We start from the raw sequence: 19,466 nt of genomic DNA, 5'->3' as shown, positions 1-19,466 counted from the left end.
ACCAACCTTTGTGTCGTCCAGAAACTTACTAATCAAACCAGTTACAATTTCCTCCAAATCATTTATGTATATCACAAACAGCAACGATCCCAGTACTGATCCCTGAGGAACGCAAATAGTCACAGCCCTCCATTCAGAAAAGCACCCTTCCACTGCTACCTAGGACGTAGCCAGTTTTGTATCCATCTTGCCAGCTCACCTCTGATCCCATGTGACTTCACCTTCTGTAGCAGTCTGCCGTGAGGGACCTTGTCAAAGGCCTTCTTGAAGTCCATGTAAACAACATCTACTGCCCTACCCTCATCAATCATCCTGGTCACTCACACGAAAAGCTTGATCAAGTTAGTGAGACACGACCTCTCCTTTACAAAACCATGTTGCCTCTCGCTAATACGTGCACTTATTTCCAAGTGGGAGTAAATCCTGTCTCGAAGAATCCTCTCCAATAATTTCCCTACCATTGACATAAGGCTCACCAGCCTATAATTACCTGGATTATCCTTGCCACCCTTCTTAAACAAAGAAACAACATTGCTATTCTCCAGTCCTCTGGGACCTCCCCTGTAGCCAATGAGGATACAAAAAATTATTTCCCGCAGTATTCTGGGGTATATCCCATCAGGCCCTGGGGACTTTCTACTCTAATGTTTTTCTAGACCCGCAATACCTCCTTTTTGATCTCAACACGACCCAAACTATCTTTTTTTAAAATTGTATTTTATTCCAAACGTATCTAAAAAGTTATAACACACACACAGTTCGGGAAACAAACTTCCCAATACACAACTATACAGTTTGTACATATTTTCCCCCTTTTTGCCCCCCCCCCCTTACCCCCCAGCGACGAACAACTCCTCAAACATGGCCATGAACATCTCCCACCTTGCCTCGAAACCCTCCGCTCGACCCCTTAACTCGTATTTGATCTTTTCCAGATGAAAAAAGTCGTATACATCACCCCGCCGGGCCGCTACCCCCGGTGGCGTTGCTGACCGCCATTCCAAAAACATTTGTCGCCCGGCAATCAGGGAGGTGAAGGCCACAATATCGGCCTTCCTCCCCTTCATCAGCTCCGGCTTCTCCGATATCCCAAATATCGCCACTCAACCTTCCCCACTATCTTTGCTAGCGCCGCGAACACTCCCGTCCAGAATGTCTCCAACTTTTCAAAGCCCTAGACCATATGTGTGTGATTCGCTGGTCCCACCCACTTTTCACATGCGTCTGCCACCCCCTGAAAGAACCCACTCATTCTTGCCCTATGTACCCTGTGTACGACCTTGAACCATATCAGGCTCATCCTTGCACACAAAGAGGTTGCGTTTACCTTTCGTAGCGTCTCACTCCATACTCCCCAGTTTATCTCCCCTTCCAGCTCCCCCTTCCACGTCTCCTTGATCTTCACCACCTGCTCACCTCCCTGGTCTCCCATCCACCTGTATGTGTCTCTGATCCTGCCCTCCCCTTCCACATCCGGAAGCAGCAGTCGCTCCAGCAGGGAACCTTGGCAACCTGGGGAACTCTTTCCAAACCTTCCGCGCAAAGTCCCTTAGTTGCAGGTGCCTAAACTTACTTCCCCTTGGGGCCTCTACCCTCTTCTTCAATTCATCTATACTTCCAGATACAGATCCCTCACTTTAACCAGTCCCAATTCTCGCCACTTCCTATACATGCCGTCTATCCACCCGCGGCTCAGAACCATGGTTTTCACTCAATGACTCTGACAGCTTTGACAAAGAGCCATCGGACTCGAAACGTTAGCTCTTTTCTTTCCCTACAGATGCTGCCAGACTTGTTGAGATTTTCCAGCATTTTGCCTTTGGTATAAAGATTAGGAGTGTCTGGAAAATGAACCGGAACCTCGGCCGAATGTTCATCTTTACCACTAGGACCGTCCCTGCCAAATTCAAATGCAACGCAGCCCACCTCCTGAGGTCCTCTCTAGCCTCCTCCACCATTTTTGCTAAATTCCATTTGTGTAGCATCGCCCATTCCCTCGCTCCCTGAATCCCCAGGTGTCTAAACCTGTCTCTGGCCGCCGTAAATGGCATCCTGCCTAAATGGGCTCACCGACCCGACTCATCCACAGGGAACACTTTGCTTTTTCCTACATTTAGCTTATATCCCGAGAACGCCTCTAACATCTCCAACAGGCCCGTGATCCTCTCCATGCCCTCCAGTGGGTCCGAAACATACAATTGTAGGTCGTCCGTATATAGGGAAGCTGTTCCCTTCATCCCATTGTAATCCCACGTCACTCTGCCGACCCCTAAGAGCCATTGCCAGAGGCTCTCTAGCCAGCGCAAACAGCAGCGGTGACAGCTGGCACCCCTGCCTTTTTCCCCTGTGTAGTTCAAAGTTCCGTGAACCCACGTCATTTGTCCGCACACTAGCCCTTGGTGCGACATTTAACAGGCCACGAACTTCAACCCAAACCCAAATCTTCCCAGGACCTCCAACATGCACTGTCAGTCTACCCGGTCGAATGCCTTCTCCACGCCCATGGATGCCACTACGTCCGGTATCTGAGCTCTCGACGGGGTCATGATCATATTTAACAGCCTCCATATATTACTAGAAAGCTGCCGGCCCTTTACGAAGCCTGTTTGGTCCTCCGTAACCACCCCCAGGACACAGCTTTCCGTCCTTCCCGCCACCAAGCCGGCACTGTCACTTCCATATTTAACAACGCTATGGGCCTATACGACCTAAAAACGTCCTTCCCCTTTTTTGGTATTAATGTGATTGGTTACTGCATCATCGTCTCTGGCAACGCCCCCTTCTCCAACGCCTCATTAAACACCCCCAAGAGATGTGGTGTCAGGTCCGTCGCAAACTCCTTATAAAATCCCAGTAGCCATGGGGCCTTCCCCGACTTCATACCTCATACCTTGTCCAATATTTCCCTCAGTCCCAGGGGCTCCTCTAGCGCCTGCCTCTTCTCTTATGACCCAAACTATCTACACACCTTTCTCAGTTTCATCATCCACTAAGTCCTTTGGTGAATATTGACGCAAATTACTCATTTAATACCTCACCTAGTTTAGCTGGTTTAGCTCACTGGGCTAAATCGCTGGCTTTTAAAGCAGACCGAGGCAGGCCATACAGGCAATTCCCGTAACAGCCTCCCCAACCAGGCGCCGGAATGTGGCGACTAGGGGCTTTTCACAGTAACTTCATTTGAAGCCTACTTGTGACAATAAGCGATTTTCATTTCATATGAATAGGGAAGCAATTTCAACAAACTATTGGGTTGAAGTCTGATAAGTCCCCAGGGCCCTACATCCTACATCGTGGGGTGTCAAAGGCAGTGGCAGCGGACATAGTGGATCCATTGATTATTCCAAATATTCCAAAATTCCCTGGACATGGTAAAGATTCCAATAGATTGGAAAAATGCTAATGTAAAGCCTTCATTGAAATAGGGAAGGAGGCAGAATGTAGGAAATTACAGACGAGTTATTTAACATCTGTTGTTGGGAAATTGTTAGAATCCATTATTGAGGAAGCAATATCAGGATATTTGGAAAGTCAAAATGCAATCCACTAGAGTTAGAATGGTTTTATGAATGATAAATCATGTTTGAGTAATTTCTTTAATTTCTTCAAAGGTGAAAGGGGATAATGGGGATCCTGTAGATGTAGTATATCCTGACTTCTGGAAGGTGTTTAATAAGGTGCTACACAGAAGGTTAATACACAAGGTTATATCACATGGGGTTAGGGGTTATTTATTAGGTTGTGTAGAAGACTGGCTGAGGAACAGAAGACAGAGTTGGAATAAATTGGACTTTTTCTGAATGACAAGATATAACTAGTGGGCCTTCAGTCCTTGGCCCCCAACTATTTACAATCTATATTAACAACTTGGATAGAGGGCTAGAACAAAGAACATTACAGCACAGGAACAGGCACTTCAGCCAACTAAGCCTGTGTCGATCTAGATTCCTTATTTAGACCTATTACTTATTGCCCAAACAATCTGTATCCCCCCATTTCCTGCCCATTCATGTGTCTATCAAGGTGTAGCTTAAATGTTGCTATCATGCCTGCCTCCAACACCTCCACTGGGAATGTGTTCCAGGCACCCACCACCCTCTGCGTGAAAATCTTTCCCCGCACATCTCCCCTAAACTTTCCCCCTCTCACCGTGAACGGCAGCACAGTAACACAAGTGGATAGCACTGTGGCTTCACAGCACCAGGGTCCCAGGTTCGATTCCCGGCTTGGGTCACTGTCAGTGCGGAGTCTGCACGTTCTCCTGGTGTCTGCGTGGGTTTCCTCCGGGTGCTCCGGTTTCCTCTCACAGTCCAAAGACGTGCAGGTTACGTGGATTGGCCATGATAAATTGCCCTTAGTGACCAAAAAGGTTAGGAGGGGTTATTGGGTTACGGGGATAGGGTGGAAGTGAGGGCTTATGTGGGTCGGTGCAGACTTGATGGGCCGAATGGCCTCCTTCTGCACTGTATGCTCTACGTCTATGTCTATGAATCTGTGCCCCTTTGTAATTGTAATCCATCCTGGGAAAAAGCTTCTGACTATTCACCCTGTCTATACCTGTCGTACATTTGTAGACCTCAATCAGGTCTCCCCTTAGCCTCGTCTTTTCAATGAAACCAATCTGAGTTTATTCAGTCTCTCCTCACAACTAACACCCTCCAGACCAGGCAACATCCTGGTAAACCTTCTTTGCATTCTCTCCAAAGCATTCACGTCCTTCTGGTACTGTGGTGACCATAACTGCACGCAATATTCCAAATGTGACCTAACTAAAGTTTTATACAACTGTAACATGACCTGCCAACTCCTGTACGCAATGCCCCAGCTGATGAATGCAAACATGCTGCATGCCTTCTTGAACACTTTGTCCACCTGCATTGTCGCTTTCAAGGAACTCTGGACTTGAACATCAGATCCCTCTGTATGCCAATGCTCCTTACTGTATAATTCACACTTGAATTTGATCTTCCAAAATGCATCACCGAGCATTTGCCAGGATTGAACTCCATTTGCCATTTCTCTGCCCAACTCTTCAATCTATCTATATTTTGCTGTATTCTCTGACAGTCCCCTTCACTATCTGTAACTCCATCTATCTTAGTATCATTTGCAAACTTGCTAATCAGACCACTTACATTTTATTCCAGAAGGTTCTATAGCCAAATTTGCAGATTTGCAAATGGCATTAAAATAGGTGGGCCAGTAAGTTGCAATGAGGAAATAAGAACTTTACAAATGGATATAAATAGGTTGGGTGAGTGGGCCAAAATGCGGCGGATGGAGTTGAACATAGATAAGTGTGATGTCATCCATTTTGGTGGTAAGAATGGAAAGGCCGCTTATTATCTAAATGAGGAGAGACTTCTGGGTGCTCCTGTGCAGCGGGATCTGGGTGGAGGCAGTTCAGAGGAGGTTCACTGGATTGGATTGGATTTGTTTATTGTCACGTGTACCGAGGTACAGTGAAAAGTATTTTTGTGCAAGCAGCTCAACAGATCATTAAGTACATGGAAGAAAAGGGAACTAAACAAAATTCAAGAGAATACAAGAAAGCACATGAGAATACATAATAGGGCAACACAAGATATACAATGTAACTACATAAGCATTGTCATCGGATGAAGCATACAGGGTGTAGTGTTAATGAGGTCAGTCAATAAGAGGGTCATTTAGGAGTCTGGTGACAGTGGGGAAGAAGCTGCTTTTGAGTCTGTTCGTGTGTGTTCTCAGACTTCTGTATTTCCTGCCCGATGGAAGAAGTTGGAAAAGTGAGTAAGCCGGGTGGGAGGGATCCTTGATTATGCTGCCCGCTTTCCCCAGGCAGCGGGAGGTGTAGATGGAGTCCATGGATGGGAGGCAGGTTCGTGTGATGGACTGAGCGGTATTCACGACTCTCTGAAGTTCCTTGCGGTCCTGGGCCGAGCAGTTGCCATACCAGGCTGTGATACAGCCCGATAGGATGCTTTCTATAGTGCATCTGTAAAAGTTGGTAAGGGTTAATGTGGACATGCCGAATTTCCTTAGTTTCCTGAGGAAGTATAGGCGCTGTTGTGCTTTCCTGGTGATAGCGTCGACGTGAGTGGACCAGGACAGATTTTTGGTGATGTGCACCCCGGGGAGTTTGAAACTGCTAACCATCTCCACCTCGGCCCCGTTGATGCTGACAGGGGTGTGTACAGTACTTTGCTTCCTGAAGTCGATGACAAGCTCTTTAGTTTTGCTGGCATTGAGGGAGAGATTGTTGTCGTTACACCACTCCACTAGGTTCTCTATCTCCCTCCTGTATTCTGAGTCGTCGTTATTCGAGATCCGGCCCACTATGGTCGTATCGTCAGCAAATTTGTAGATGGAGTTGGAACCAAGTTTTGCCACGCACTCGTGTGTGTACAGGGAGTAGAGTAGGGGGCTAAGTATGCAGCCTTGCAGGGCCCCGGTATTGAGGACTATTGTGGAGGAGGTGTTGGTGTTCATTCTTACTGACTGTGGTCTGTTGGTCAGAAAGTCAAGGATCCAGTTGCAGAGTGGAGAGCCAAGTCCTAGGTTTTGGAGCTTTGATATGATTGATTCCAGAGACGAGGGGCTGGATTCTCCGTCGGCGGCATCCTCCGTTTTGCTGGCAGCGCACTCACAACTGCAGAATTCCCGACAGCGTGGGGGTGCCCACAATGGGAAACTCCATCGGCCGGCTGCCAGGATGGAGGATCCCTATGCCGGCGCAGGTGCGCCACACCAGAAAACGCCGGAGAATCCCGCCCGAGGGGTTTGTCTGACGAAGAGAGATCGAGTAGTTTAGGCCTATACTCTCGAGAGTTTAGAACAGTGAGGAGAGATCAAATTGAGGTATGTAAGATGATAAAAGGTATGGACAAAGTAGACGTAGAGCGGAATCTTCCTCTTGTGGAGCATTCTCGAACGAGAGGTCATAGTCTCAGGATCAGGGGTAGCAAATTTAAAACAGAGATGAGGGGAAATTACTTCTCCCAATGGGTCATGAATCTGTGGCATTCGCTACCCCAGAGTGCAGTGGATGCTGGGACTGTGAGTCAATTTAAGGGGGAGTTAGACAAATTTTTAATTTGTAATGGGTTAAAGAGGTACGGAGAATGTCTAGGATAGTGGAGTTGAGACCATGATGAGGTCAGTCATGATCGTATTGAACGGTGAACCAGGCTGGAGAGGCTAAATTGTCCACCCCTGCTACTCATTCCAACGTTCTGATGTTCTAAGAAAGGACTACTCTATCTAATTCCACTTTCCAGCTCTTGGTCTGTAGCCCCGTAGGTAACAGCAGCTCAAGCACAAATCCGGTGTTCTTGATTAACAAGGGGATGTTTTGATTAATAAGGGGATCAGGGGTTACGGGGAGAAGGCAGGAGAATGGGGATGAGGAATGTATCAGCCATGATCGAATGACGGAGCAGCCTCGATGGGTCGAATCGCCTAATTCTGCTCCTATATCTTATCGTCTTATTGTGAGGGGAACTGATTACAAAGGTAGGGAGGATATGAAATTAAATGAAAATCGCTTATTGTCACAAGTAGGCTTCAAATGAAGTTACTGTGAAAAGCCGCTAGTTGCCACATTCCAGCGCCTGTTCGGGGGAACTGGTACGGGAATTGAACCGTGCTGCTGGCCTGCCTTGGTCTGCTTTAAAGGCCAGTGATTTAGCCCAGTGTGCTAATTTGTCTGCTTCAACTGTACAGAGCATTGGTGTGGCCACATCTGTAACATTGTGTACAGTATTGGTCTCCTTGTCCGAGGAAAGATGTCAATGCATTAGAAGCAGTTTAGAGAAGGTTTACTAGACTAATCTAGTCTTATGAGCAAAGGCTGGATAGGTTAGGCTTGTATCCACTAGTTTAGAAGAGTGAGAGGTGACTTGATTGAAAGTGTTAAGATCCTGAGGGGTCTTAACAGAATGAATGTGGAAAGAGTGTTTCCACTTATTGGAGTATCTAGAACAAGGGGTCATGGTTTATACGAACGTTCACAGAAACGTAGAAAAATAGGAGTAGGAGTTGGCCATTTGGCCCTTCGAGCCTGCTCGCAATTCATGCTCATTTTAATAATCTTTTATTATCACAAGTAGGCTTACATTAACACACTCCGGCGCCTGTTCGGGTACACGGAGGGAGAATTCAGAATGTCCAATTCACCTAACAAGCACGTCTTTTCGCACGTGTGGGAGAAAACCGGCATTCCCTCCATAGTAAGAACATCCTTCCTGAGATAAGGAGCCCAAAACTGCGCACAATACGCAATGTAAGGTCTTACCAAGGTCCGGTATAACTGCAGCAAGACATCTCTGCTCCAGTATTAGAACCCTCTCGCAATGAAGGCCAACATAACCATTTGCCTTCTTGACCGCCTGCCCAAACCTGTATGCTTATCTTCAGCGATTGGTGCACAAGGACCAGGTCTGGTTGCACATTTCCATCTCCCAATCTATTCAGATCATGATCAGCCATCCTGTTTTTGCTACCAAAGTGGATAACGTCACATTTATCCACATTAAACTGCATTTGCATCGCATTTTCCCACTCACTCAACTTGTCCAAATAACACTGAAGCATCTCTGCATCCTCCTCACAGCTCACCCTCACTCCAGCTTTGTCATCTGCAAATTTGGAGATGTTACAATTGGTTCCCCCGTCTACATCATTAATATATATTGTGAATAACTGGGGTCCTAGCACTGATTCCTACAGTAGCCCTCTAGTCACTGCCTGACAGAAAAAGACCTGTTTATTCCTACTATTCATCTAGGCCGGGATTCTCCGAGCCTCCACACCGCCAGTCGCGCGAGCGCGGTCAACGCGGTGCCGGTTGGGGGCCGTTGAAAAAGGCCCCCGCGGCGATTCTCTACGGAAGACCGGCCGAGTTCCTGCCGGGGTGGTTCAAGTATGGTTCCACCCGACGGGAGCCTGGAGTCGCGGCTGCGGTGGCCGTCCTGGTGGTGGTGGGGGGGGGGAGGGATTGGGGGCGGGGGATCCATCACGGGGGTGGGGGCCTCCACGACGGCCAGACCCACGATCGGGGGCCACTGATCGGAGGGCGCACATGATCTGGGGAAGGCCTACTTCTTCGGCGCTGGCCCGTTGTGTGGGTCCGCCATGTCGCACGGGGCCGACAGCCGGAAGTGCAGGTCCCCGAATCGGCAGCCAGAGCTGCGTGGAGCACTCCGGGGCCCCAAAAGCCCCTTTCAAAACGGAGAATCACTCCGGACTTTCGAGAAAAAGGTCCGGGGTGATTCGCGCCCATTTTCGCGCGGGCGTGGGGACATAGCCCCATTATAGGAGAATGCCGCCCCTTGTGTCTGCCAACCAGTGTTCTGTCTATCTAAATATGCTACCCCAATACTATGTGTTTTAATTTTACATGCTAATATCTTTTTTTAAAGCGTATTTTATTACAAATGTATATAAAAAGTTACAATACATAAACAATTCGGGAAACAGGCTTCCCAACAAACGACTATACAGTTTGTACCAAATTTTCCCCTTTTTCTCTCTCCCTGCGACGAAAAACCCCTCAAACAGTCACGAACACCCCCACCTTGCCTCAAACCCCTCCACTGAACACCTTAACTCGTATTTTACCTTTTTCAGCCGAAGGAAATCATCCAGGTCAGTTCACCCAGCCAGGCCGCTAGCCCTGGTGGCGTTGCTGACCGCCACTCCAATAAGATTCATCGCCGGGCAATCAGAGAGGCGAAGGCCACAACAGCGGCCTCTATCAGTGCTGGCTTCTCCGAAACCCCAAATATCGCCACCAAAGGATCTGGCTCCACCCCTCCCCCACTATCCTTGCTAGGACCGCAAACACTCCCGCCCGGAATCTCTCCAATCTTTCACAGCCCCAGAACATGTGAGAGGTGGTCGCATTTACCCTTCGTAGAGCCTCACTCCAAACTCCGCAATTTATCTCCCCTCCCAGCTCTCCTTTCCATTTTTCCTTAACCTTCACCACCCCACTCGCCTCCCAGCCCTCTCAGACACCTGTGTATATTTCCAATTCTGTCCTCCCCTTCCACACCCACAGTCGCTCCAGCAGGGTGTACCTTGGCAACCTAGGGAAGCCTTTCAAAACCTTGCGCGCGAAGTCCCTTACCTGCAGGTGCCTAAACTCACTCTCTCTCGGGAGCCCTACCCTCTCTTTCAATTATCTATACTGGCAAACCATTCTTCCAGATACAAACTCTTCACCTTGACCAGCGCCACTTCTTTCTACCTCCTAGACATGCCATCCATCCCTCCCCCCAGGCTCAAACCCGTGATTCTCGCACAATGACGTTAACATCCATCCCAAAGTGCCTCCTCACCTGGTTCCAGGTCTTCACCGTGGACTGCACTGCAGGGCTCTCCGAGTATCTGCTCGGCACCATTGGCAATGCCGCCGTCACCATAGCCCTCAAGCTGGACCCCCTACAGGATTCCTCCTCCGTCCTAACCCATTCTACCCCCTCTACTTCCCACCATCGCCTCACCTTCTCCACGTTCGCCGCCCCATACTAATGAAGCAAGTTCGGCAATGCCAACCCTCCCTGCTGCCTCTGTCTCTGTAACAGGGTCCTCCCAACCCTTGGCACCTCCCCTGCCCATACAAAGCCCGAGATAATCGTGTCCAGTTTCCAAAAGAAGGCCTTCGATATAAAGATCGGGAGTGTCTGGAAAATGAACAGGAACCTCGGCAGAATATTTGTCTTCACCACTTGGATCCTCCCCACCAAAATCAATTGCAACGAGTCCCACCTCTTGAGATCCTCCCCAGCCTCCTCCAGCAGCTTTGTTAAATTTCACTTGTGAAACATGGCCCATTCCCTCGCTACCGGAATCCCCAGGTATCTGACTAGCCACATAAAATGGCATCCCCCCTAAATTCTCTCGCCGTCCCAACTCATTCACTAGAAACACTTTGCTTTTCCCTACATTCAATTTATACCCCGGGAACGCCCCAAACCTCCCCAACAGGCCCATGATCCTTCCCATAATCCCCAGCGGGTCCAAAACATACAACAGTAGGTCATCGGCATAGAGCAACACCCGATGTTCCCTTCGTCCCTTCATAATCCCTTGCCACTCTCCTCACCCCCTAAGTGCCATTGCCAGAGGCTCTATAGCCAGTGCAAACAGCAGCGGCGACAGCGGGCAACCCCTGCTTTGTTCCATGAGCCCATGTCATTAGTCTGCATGCTCACCCTCGGTGTCACATATAACAGGCGCACCCATGTCACAAACCTAGGCCCAAACCCAATCCTTCCCAGGACCTCAAACAGGTACGGCCGCCACTCCACCAGGTCAAATGCCTTCTCCGCGTCCATCGACACCATTACCTCCGGCACCTGGGCTCCCGACGAGGTCATAATCACTTTTAACAACCTCCTTATATTGATAGAGAGCTGCCTGCCCTTTATGAAGCCTGTTTGGTCCTCCACAACCTTCCATCCTTCCCGTCAATAACTTTCACGTCTATATTTAACAACGATATGGGCCTATACAACCCACATTCCACCGGGTCCTTCCCCTTTTTCGGTATTTACGTGATCGCTGACTCCATCATCGTCTCCGGCAGCTCACCCTTCTCCAATACCTCATTAAATGCTCCCAAGAAATGTAGTGTCAGGTCCGTCGCAAACTCCTTATAAAATTTTGCCGGTTATCCATCAGACCCCGGAGCATTCCCCGACTTCATACCCCTTATACTGTCCAGTATCTCCCTCAGCCCCAGGGGCTCCTCTAGCGCCGGCCTCTTCCCTTCCTCCAGCTGAGGAAACTCCAGTTCATTTAAAAACCGTCCCTCACTTCACACCCCGGGTCTGCCCTTATGATACTCTCTAAATGCCTCATTTATCTTCCCTGGCTCCGACACCACACCCCCAGCCCCAGTCACTTTTCCCCTGGAATGCGGCCTGCCTCCATAGCTGGTGCACTAACATACGACTCGCCTTCTCCCCGTATTCGTACTGCACCCCTCTTGCCCTCCGCAGCTGTCCTACCGCCCTCCCTGTTGTCAGCCTATCGAATTGTCCCTGTAATTCTTTCCTCATCACCAATCTCTCCGTGTTGGGCACCCTCGAGTACTCCCTATCTGCCTCCACTCTCTCGTTCATTAGCCGTTCATATTCCTCCCTCCTTTCCTGATCCGCATGAGCCTTGAACCACCGCTCTTCGAGAACGCCGTTTTCGAGGGGTGGAGTATCGCAAAAACGACCCCCCCCCCCCGATTTCGCCGCAAATGGACAATTTCGGCATCGGCAACCGGAGAATCCCACCTGAGATCGTTTAACTGGTCCATTGAGCCCTCGCACAATCCACGTTGTCAGCCTTACCGGAGGCTTATGCCTCCATTGCTCTCGAACATCTGTCATCCCCTTCTGGCTCTGGCGTCATTGATTCCACCCTGTACCTGGCTCATCCAAGATGGTCCCTTTCTCTGCCCCTGACCATGTCTCCTCTCCCACCTCGCCTCTTCGTTCCAAAGTCGCGTAACCCTCCGAGAGAAAAGAATTCCCCTCATCTCCGTCCTAAAAAGGTGAGGCCTAAATTTGAAACAGTGCCCCCCGAGTTCTGGCCTAGCCCACAACAAAAAGCATCAATTTCACGTCCACCTCATCTAAATATTATGGGCGGGACTCTTTGGTCGCCGACGCCGGAATCGCGCTCGGCAATCGGCCGGAGAATACCCGTTTCTGATCAAATCGGGGTGGGGGCGCCGCTTTTGCAATGCTCCAACCCCACCATGCGCACTATGTCGACGGCCTCAGGACATTGACTGAGGGCCCCCCCCCCCCCCGACCGGCCGAGTACCCGATGGTGTCGGCCGCCTGTGGTCTCATCCGTCGGGATCTCGGCCTGGACGGCTGCGGACTCAGTCGGAGGAGGGTTGATCCGCGGGCAGGGGGTCTTTATCAGGGGCTGGGGGCACTGTGGGGGGGAGGGGGGGGGAAGGGGGGAAGGGGGGAAGGGGGGGAAGGGGGGAAGGGGGGGGAAGGGGGGGGAAGGGGGGAGGGGGGAAGGGGGGAGGGGGGGGAAGGGGGGGAGTGGGGGGGGAAGGGGGGGAGGAGGGGGGGAGGGGGGGGGAGGGGGGGGAAGGGGGGGCGGGGGGGGGAAGGGGGGGGGGAGGGGGGGAGGGGGGGAAGGGGGGGAGGGGGGGGAAGGGGGGGAGGGGGGGGAAGGGGGGGGGAAGGGGGGGAGGGGGGGAAGGGGGGGGAAGGGGGGGAGGGGGGGAGGGGGGGGGAAGGGGGGGGGGAAGGGGGGGGAAGGGGGGGAGGGGGGGGAAGGGGGGAGGGGGAAGGGGGGGAGGGGGGGAGGGGGAGGGGGGGGGAAGAGAGGGGGGAGGGGGGGAAAGAGAGGGGGGAGGGGGGGAAGAGAGGGGGGGGAGGGGGGGGAAGAGAGGGGGGGAGGGGGGGGAAGAGAGGGGGGGGGAGGGGGGGAAGGGGGGGGGAAGAGAGGGGGGGGAGGGGGGAAGGGGGGGGGGGAAGGGGGGGGAGGAGGGGGGGGAGGGGGGGGGGAAGGAGGGGGGGGAAGGGGGGGAGGGGGGGGAAGGAGGGGGGGGGAAGGGGGGAGGGGGGGGAAGGAGGGGGGGGAAGGGGAAGGAGGGGGGGAAGGGGGGGAGGGGGGGGAAGGGGGGAGGGGGAAGGGGGGGAGGGGGGGGGAGGGGGAGGGGGGGGGGGAAGAGAGGGGGGAGGGGGGGGAAGAGAGGGGGGAGGGGGGGGGAGAGAGGGGGGGGAGGGGGGGGAAGAGAGGGGGGGAGGGGGGGGAAGAGAGGGGGGGGAGGGGGGGAAGGGGGGGGGAAGAGAGGGGGGGGGAGGGGGGGGAGGAGGGGGGGGGAGGGGGGGGGGAAGGAGGGGGGGGAAGGGGGGGAGGGGGGAAGGAGGGGGGGGGGGAAGGGGGGAGGGGGGGGAAGGAGGGGGGGGAAGGGGAAGGAGGGGGGGGAAGGGGGGGAGGGGGGGGAGGGGGGGGAGGGAGGGGGGAGGGGAGGGGGGGGAAGGGGGGGAGGGGGGGAGGGGGGGAGGGGGAGGGGGGAGGGGGGGGAGGGGGGGAGGGGGGGGGGAGGGGGGGAGGGGAGCACGAGCCAGCCGAAGGGGGGGGGGGGGCTATTTCGTGGGCCAGGTCCGCGAGCGGCCACCGCCGTGTCACACGGATCAGGCAATTCTCCAGGTGCTCTACACTGACGGCGTGCCAGCCCCCAGCTACCCGGAGGATCGGTGGCTGTTTTGCGTCGAATCTTCGGGCGTGAAATGCCACCGTTCCCATGCCGGCGTGAGGACATAGCCTCACAATCGGAGAATCCAGCCGTATATGTTTTACTCAAGTCACGCCTCACTCATCTAAACTCCAGCCCACCACCAACCTTTAAAATAAGGGGCTGCTCGTTTCAGACAGGTGTGAGGAAAAACCTTTGCAATGATCGAATGAGACCATTAACCTTCCAAATTCAAGGGAATACTGCCTTCATCCGTATTATCTTCCCTCTTAATTTAACATTTGACCTCCGGATATCATTCTGCTAAAGCTATTCCACAGTCCTGTTTCATTTCTAATGTAAATGCTGATCTCTCCTTAACCGGGTGACCTTGTTTACTGTGATTGACTCGGTTTGCAGCTTCATTAGAATTCGTTCTAATGTTGTAAAGATTCAGCAGATGAAGAAGACTGTAACAGCTGCTGAATTGGGTGACATTGTTACATTTCTCTGATGTCAGTTACATCTCAATTGTCAGGTCTCAGTTGAGTATGTGTGATTCTGATTATTTCTGATTTCTGATTATTACCCAGTGACTGCCTGCATGAAGGTACTTTTGGGTAGAGGGTAATAATGGCTTGCTTTAATGCCTAGTGCAGTATTTATTCTCACTAAGATCTCGGTTTCAGAGGATTGAATGGAGTCAGTGGCACAAACTAAGTCACCACCCACCAAGTCAGCACAAGAAGTAAGTGGGACAGGAGGAGGAACATGTTGAATGATGGAGCAGGCTCGAAGGGCCGAATGGCCTGCTCCTGCTTCTATTTTCAAATGATTAGATGTTGCCGGTCTCAATATGTCTTTTTGATTACTATTTTCTTTCCACCTCTATTCCAGCAATGAACACTGTCATCCTCTGCAGCCTGTTTTCCGTTCCTCGAATTGCCTATGCCATGTCCGAAGATGGTCTGCTCTTCAAGATCTTCTCGCGGCTGAACCCCGTCACCAAGGTCCCCATCTTCGGCATCATCGTGTTTGGAATCCTGATGGCCATCTTGGCACTGATATTTGACCTGGAGTCCCTGGTGGAGTTCCTGTCCATCGGAACGCTGCTGGCCTACACGTTTGTGGCTGCCAGTGTCATCGTGCTCCGCTACCAGACAGATAAGACAAACCGCTCGGAGCCACCCCAGCCCAACCAAAGCCCTCCAGCCCAGGACGGTGCTGGGCTGAAAGAATATGAGTCATTCTCAGACAAACTCCAGTTGGTGGAGAGGCAAAAAGTGGCCAAAGAACGAAGGGAGCCCGGCCAACTGAGGTCCTCCTTCGAACCTTGCTTACCTTTCCTGCGTGGCTTTGCACCCGGAGAGCTCGTGATGGTGGCAGCTGTCTCCCTGGTGGTGTGTTCAGTCTGCCTGTGCTGCATCATAATATTTGGAATCAGTCACCTCCACCTCCCTCTATGGGCTTACATTCTGTTCATCGTGCTGTTTGCAATTGGCTTTCTCCTCAGCTTATTCCTCATTTGGATTCATGAACAGCACCAGAAGCTGACTACCTTTCAGGTGGGTCTCTTCATTGTTAGAACTCAGGAACTAAATATTTTTCCTTTCAGTTCGGGCCTCCTGCATCACCTGGAACTTGTAGAGTGTGCATGAAGTGAAGACTCCAGGTATGAGTTTCGGAATTGCACTAGAATAGTTGTTTGTCTTTTATCGCTAAAACATAGAAACATAGAAAATAATAGCAGGAGGAGGCCATTTGATGCTTCGAACCTGCTCCGCCATTCTTTTTTTTAAATTTTAGAGTACCCAATTAATTTTTATTTTTAAAAAAATACTTTTTATTGGAATTTTTGAAAAATATATATCAACAGAACAATAATAACAATAACAATAATAATAATAAACGCCCTCCAGCAACCGCAACAACGCATATAACAAACCCCCCCCACCCACCCCAAACCCAATAAACAACAAAATAAATTAACAATAAGCAAATTAACTTAAACACTATCCCCCCTAACCCCCCCCCCCCCCTTTCCCCCCGGGTTGCTGCTGCTGCTGACCTAGTACCTTATCGTTGAGCCAGAAAGTCGAGGCAAGGCTGCCACCTCCTAAAGAACCCTTGTACCGACCCCCTCAGGGCGAATTTGACCCTCTCCAGCTGAATGAATCCCGCCATGTCATTAATCCAGGTCTCCACACGATGAGGTCTCACATCTTTCCACTGCAGCAAGATCCTCCGCCAGGCCACTAGGGACGCAAAGGCCAAAACATCGGCCTCTTTCGCTTCCTGCACTCCCGGCTCCACCCCAACCCCAAATATCGCGAGTCCCCAGCCTGGCTTGACCCTGGATCCCACCGTCCTCGCCACCCCCTTCCAGAACTCCTCCAGTGCCGGGCATGCCCAGAACATATGGGCATGGTTCGCTGGACTCCCCGAACACCTGATGCACCTGTCTTCGCCCCCAAAGAACCTACTCATCCTAGATCCAGACATGTGGGCCCGGTGCAGCACCTTAAACTGGATGAGACTAAGCCTCGCACATGAAGAGGAGGAGTTCACCCTCTCCAGGGCGTCCACCCATGTCCCCTCCTCAATCTGCTCCCCCAGCTCCACCTCCCACTTAGCCTTCAGCTCCTCTACCGACGCCTCCCCCACCTCCTGCATTACCTGGTAGATGTCAGACACCTTCCCATCCCCGACCCACACCCCAAAAGCACCCTATCCCTTACCCCCCGCGGGGGAAGCAAAGGGAACCCCTCCACCTGTCGCCTAGCAAATGCCTTGACCTGAAGGTACCTGAACATATTCCCCGGGGGGAGCTCAAACTTCTCCTCCAGTTCACCAAGGCTCGCGAACCTCCCGTCAATGACCAGGTCTCCCAACTTCCTAATGCCCGCCCTGTGCCACCCCAGGAACCCGCCATTCATGTTCTCTGGGACAAACCGGTGGTTCCCCCGCAGCGGGACCTCCACCGAGCCCCCCACTTCCCCCCGTGTCGCCTCCACTGCCCCCAAATTTTGATGGTAGCCGCCACCACCGGGCTCGTAGTGCACCTCGTTGGAGAGAGCGGCAGTGGCGCCGTTACCAGTGCCTTCAGGCTCGTACCTCCACAGGACGGCATCTCCATCCATTTCCATGCTGCCCCCTCCCCATCCATTACCCACTTACGTACCATCGAGACGTTAGCCGCCCAATAGTACCCAGAGAGGTTGGGCAGCGCCAGCCCCCCTCTACCCCTGCCCCGCTCCAAAAAGACCCTCCTTACCCTCGGAGTCCCAAACAAATCCCAGAATGCTGCTGTTCACCCTCCTAAAAAAGGCCCTTGGAACGAAAATGGGGAGGCACTGAAACAAAAACAAAAACCTCGGGAGCACCGTCATTTTAACGGACTGTACTCTACCCGCCAACAACAACGGCAGCATGTCCCACCTTTTAAACTCCTCCTCCATCTGCTCCACCAACCTAGTAAAATTGAGCTTGTGCAGACTCCCCCAGCTCCTAGCCACCTGAACCCCCAGGTATCTAAAACTCCTCACTGCCCTCTTTAGCGGGAGCCTACCAATCCCCTCCTCCTGATCTCCTGGGTGTACAACAAACAGCTCACTCTTGCCCAGGTTCAATTTATATCCCGAGAAACTCCCGAACTCAGCAAGAATCTCCATCACCTCCGGCATTCCCCCCACCGGGTCTGCTACATACAGCAGCAAGTCGTCTGCATAAAGTGACACTCGGTGCTCCTCCCCACCTCACACCAAACCCCTCCACCTCCCCGACTCCCTGAGAGCCATGGCAAGAGGCTCAATTGCCAACGCAAAAAGCAAGGGGGACAGGGGGCACCCCTGCCTCGTCCCTCGGTGGAGCCTGAAGTACTCGGACCTCCTCCTATTTGTCGCTACACTCGCCATCGGGGCCTCATACAGCAACCTCACCCATTTAATAAACCCCACCCCAAACCCGAACCTCTCCAACACCTCCCACAAGTACCCCCACTCAACCCTGTCAAAGGCCTTCTCCGCATCCAATGCCACCACAATCTCCGCCTCTCCTTCTGCTGCCGGCATCATTATCACATTTAGCAGCCTTCGCACGTTAGTGTTCAGCTGCCTCCCCTTCACAAAACCCGTCTGATCTTCATGTACCACCCCCGGCACCCAGTCCTCTATTCTAGTGGCCAAGATCTTCGCCAGCAACTTGGCATCTACATTCAGCAGTGAAATCGGCCTGTATGATCCGCACTGCAAGGGGTCCTTATCACGCTTCAGGATCAGGGAAATTAGCGGCCGAGACATCGTCGGGGGCAGAACACCCCCCTCCCATGCCTCGTTGAAGGTCCTAACCAACAGGGGGCCCAGCAGGTCTGCGTATTTCTTATAAAATTCAACCGGGAACCCATCCGGTCCCGGCGCCTTCCCCGACTGCATGTGGCCAATCCCACTGACCAGCTCCTCCAACTCGATCGGCGTCCCCAGTCCCTCCACCTGCTCCTCCTGCACCCTTGGAAATCGGAGCCTGTCCAAAAAACTCTCCATTCCCCCTCCCACCGCCGGCGGCTCCGACCGGTACAGTTCCCTATAAAAGTCCCAAAAGACCTCACTGACCTCTGCCCCCTGCTGCACCACATTCCCATCTCTATCCTGCACTCCACCAATCTCCCTAGCCGCGTCCCGCTTACGAAGCTGATGCGCCAGCATCCTGCTCACCTTCTCTCCATACTCATAGACCGCTACCTGCGCCTTCCTCCACTGTGTCTCCGCCTTTCTGGTGGTCAATAAATCAAACTTGGCCTGCAGGCTACGCCGCTCCCCCAGCAATCCTTCCTCCGGGGCCTCCGCATACCTCCTATCCACACTCCTCCATCAGTCTCTCCCTCTGCCCCCTCTCCCTATGGGCTCGGATGGAGATCAGCTCCCCCCTAATCACTGCCTTCAGAGCCTCCCACCATCCCCACCTGGACCTCCCCAGTATCATTGACCTCGAGGTACCTCTCGATACATCCCCGAACCCTCAATGGGCACTTCGAGTCCGCACCATAAATCCCGGGGGGTTTTGCTCCAGACCCCTTTATCCACCGGGAATTGTCGAATCAGCGCCGTTTGGGGCCCTTAAAAGAGCCCACAAGTCCTTTTAGGGCGGGAGCTGCCGAACGTGCGGCTTAGCTCCGCATAGCCGCAACCGGAAGTCGTACCCAATTAATTTTGTCCAATTAAGGGGCAATGTAGCGTGGCCAACCCACCTACCCTGCACATCTTTGGGTTGTGGGGGCGAAACCCAG

At 52.4% G+C, this 19,466-nt stretch overlaps 1 protein-coding gene across 2 annotated transcripts in view; it reads left to right on the top strand.

Annotated features, from left to right (window-relative positions):
• slc7a4 (solute carrier family 7 member 4) overlaps window positions 1–19,466 on the top strand; it is a 62,575-nt gene that overhangs the window by 26,100 nt on the left and 17,009 nt on the right. For both annotated transcript variants that reach the window (XM_038812870.1, XM_038812929.1), the window contains exon 3: window positions 15,083–15,750. In XM_038812870.1, coding sequence (XP_038668798.1) covers window positions 15,083–15,750 — 668 coding nt within the window. The remainder of the gene's footprint in view (window positions 1–15,082; window positions 15,751–19,466) is intronic.

The sequence above is a fragment of the Scyliorhinus canicula genome, chromosome 1, assembly GCF_902713615.1.
Source record: "Scyliorhinus canicula chromosome 1, sScyCan1.1, whole genome shotgun sequence".
Classification (NCBI taxonomy): domain Eukaryota; kingdom Metazoa; phylum Chordata; class Chondrichthyes; order Carcharhiniformes; family Scyliorhinidae; genus Scyliorhinus; species Scyliorhinus canicula.
The sequence above is the reverse complement of the archived record's forward strand: the minus strand, read 5'-3'. Positions and strand labels throughout refer to the sequence as shown.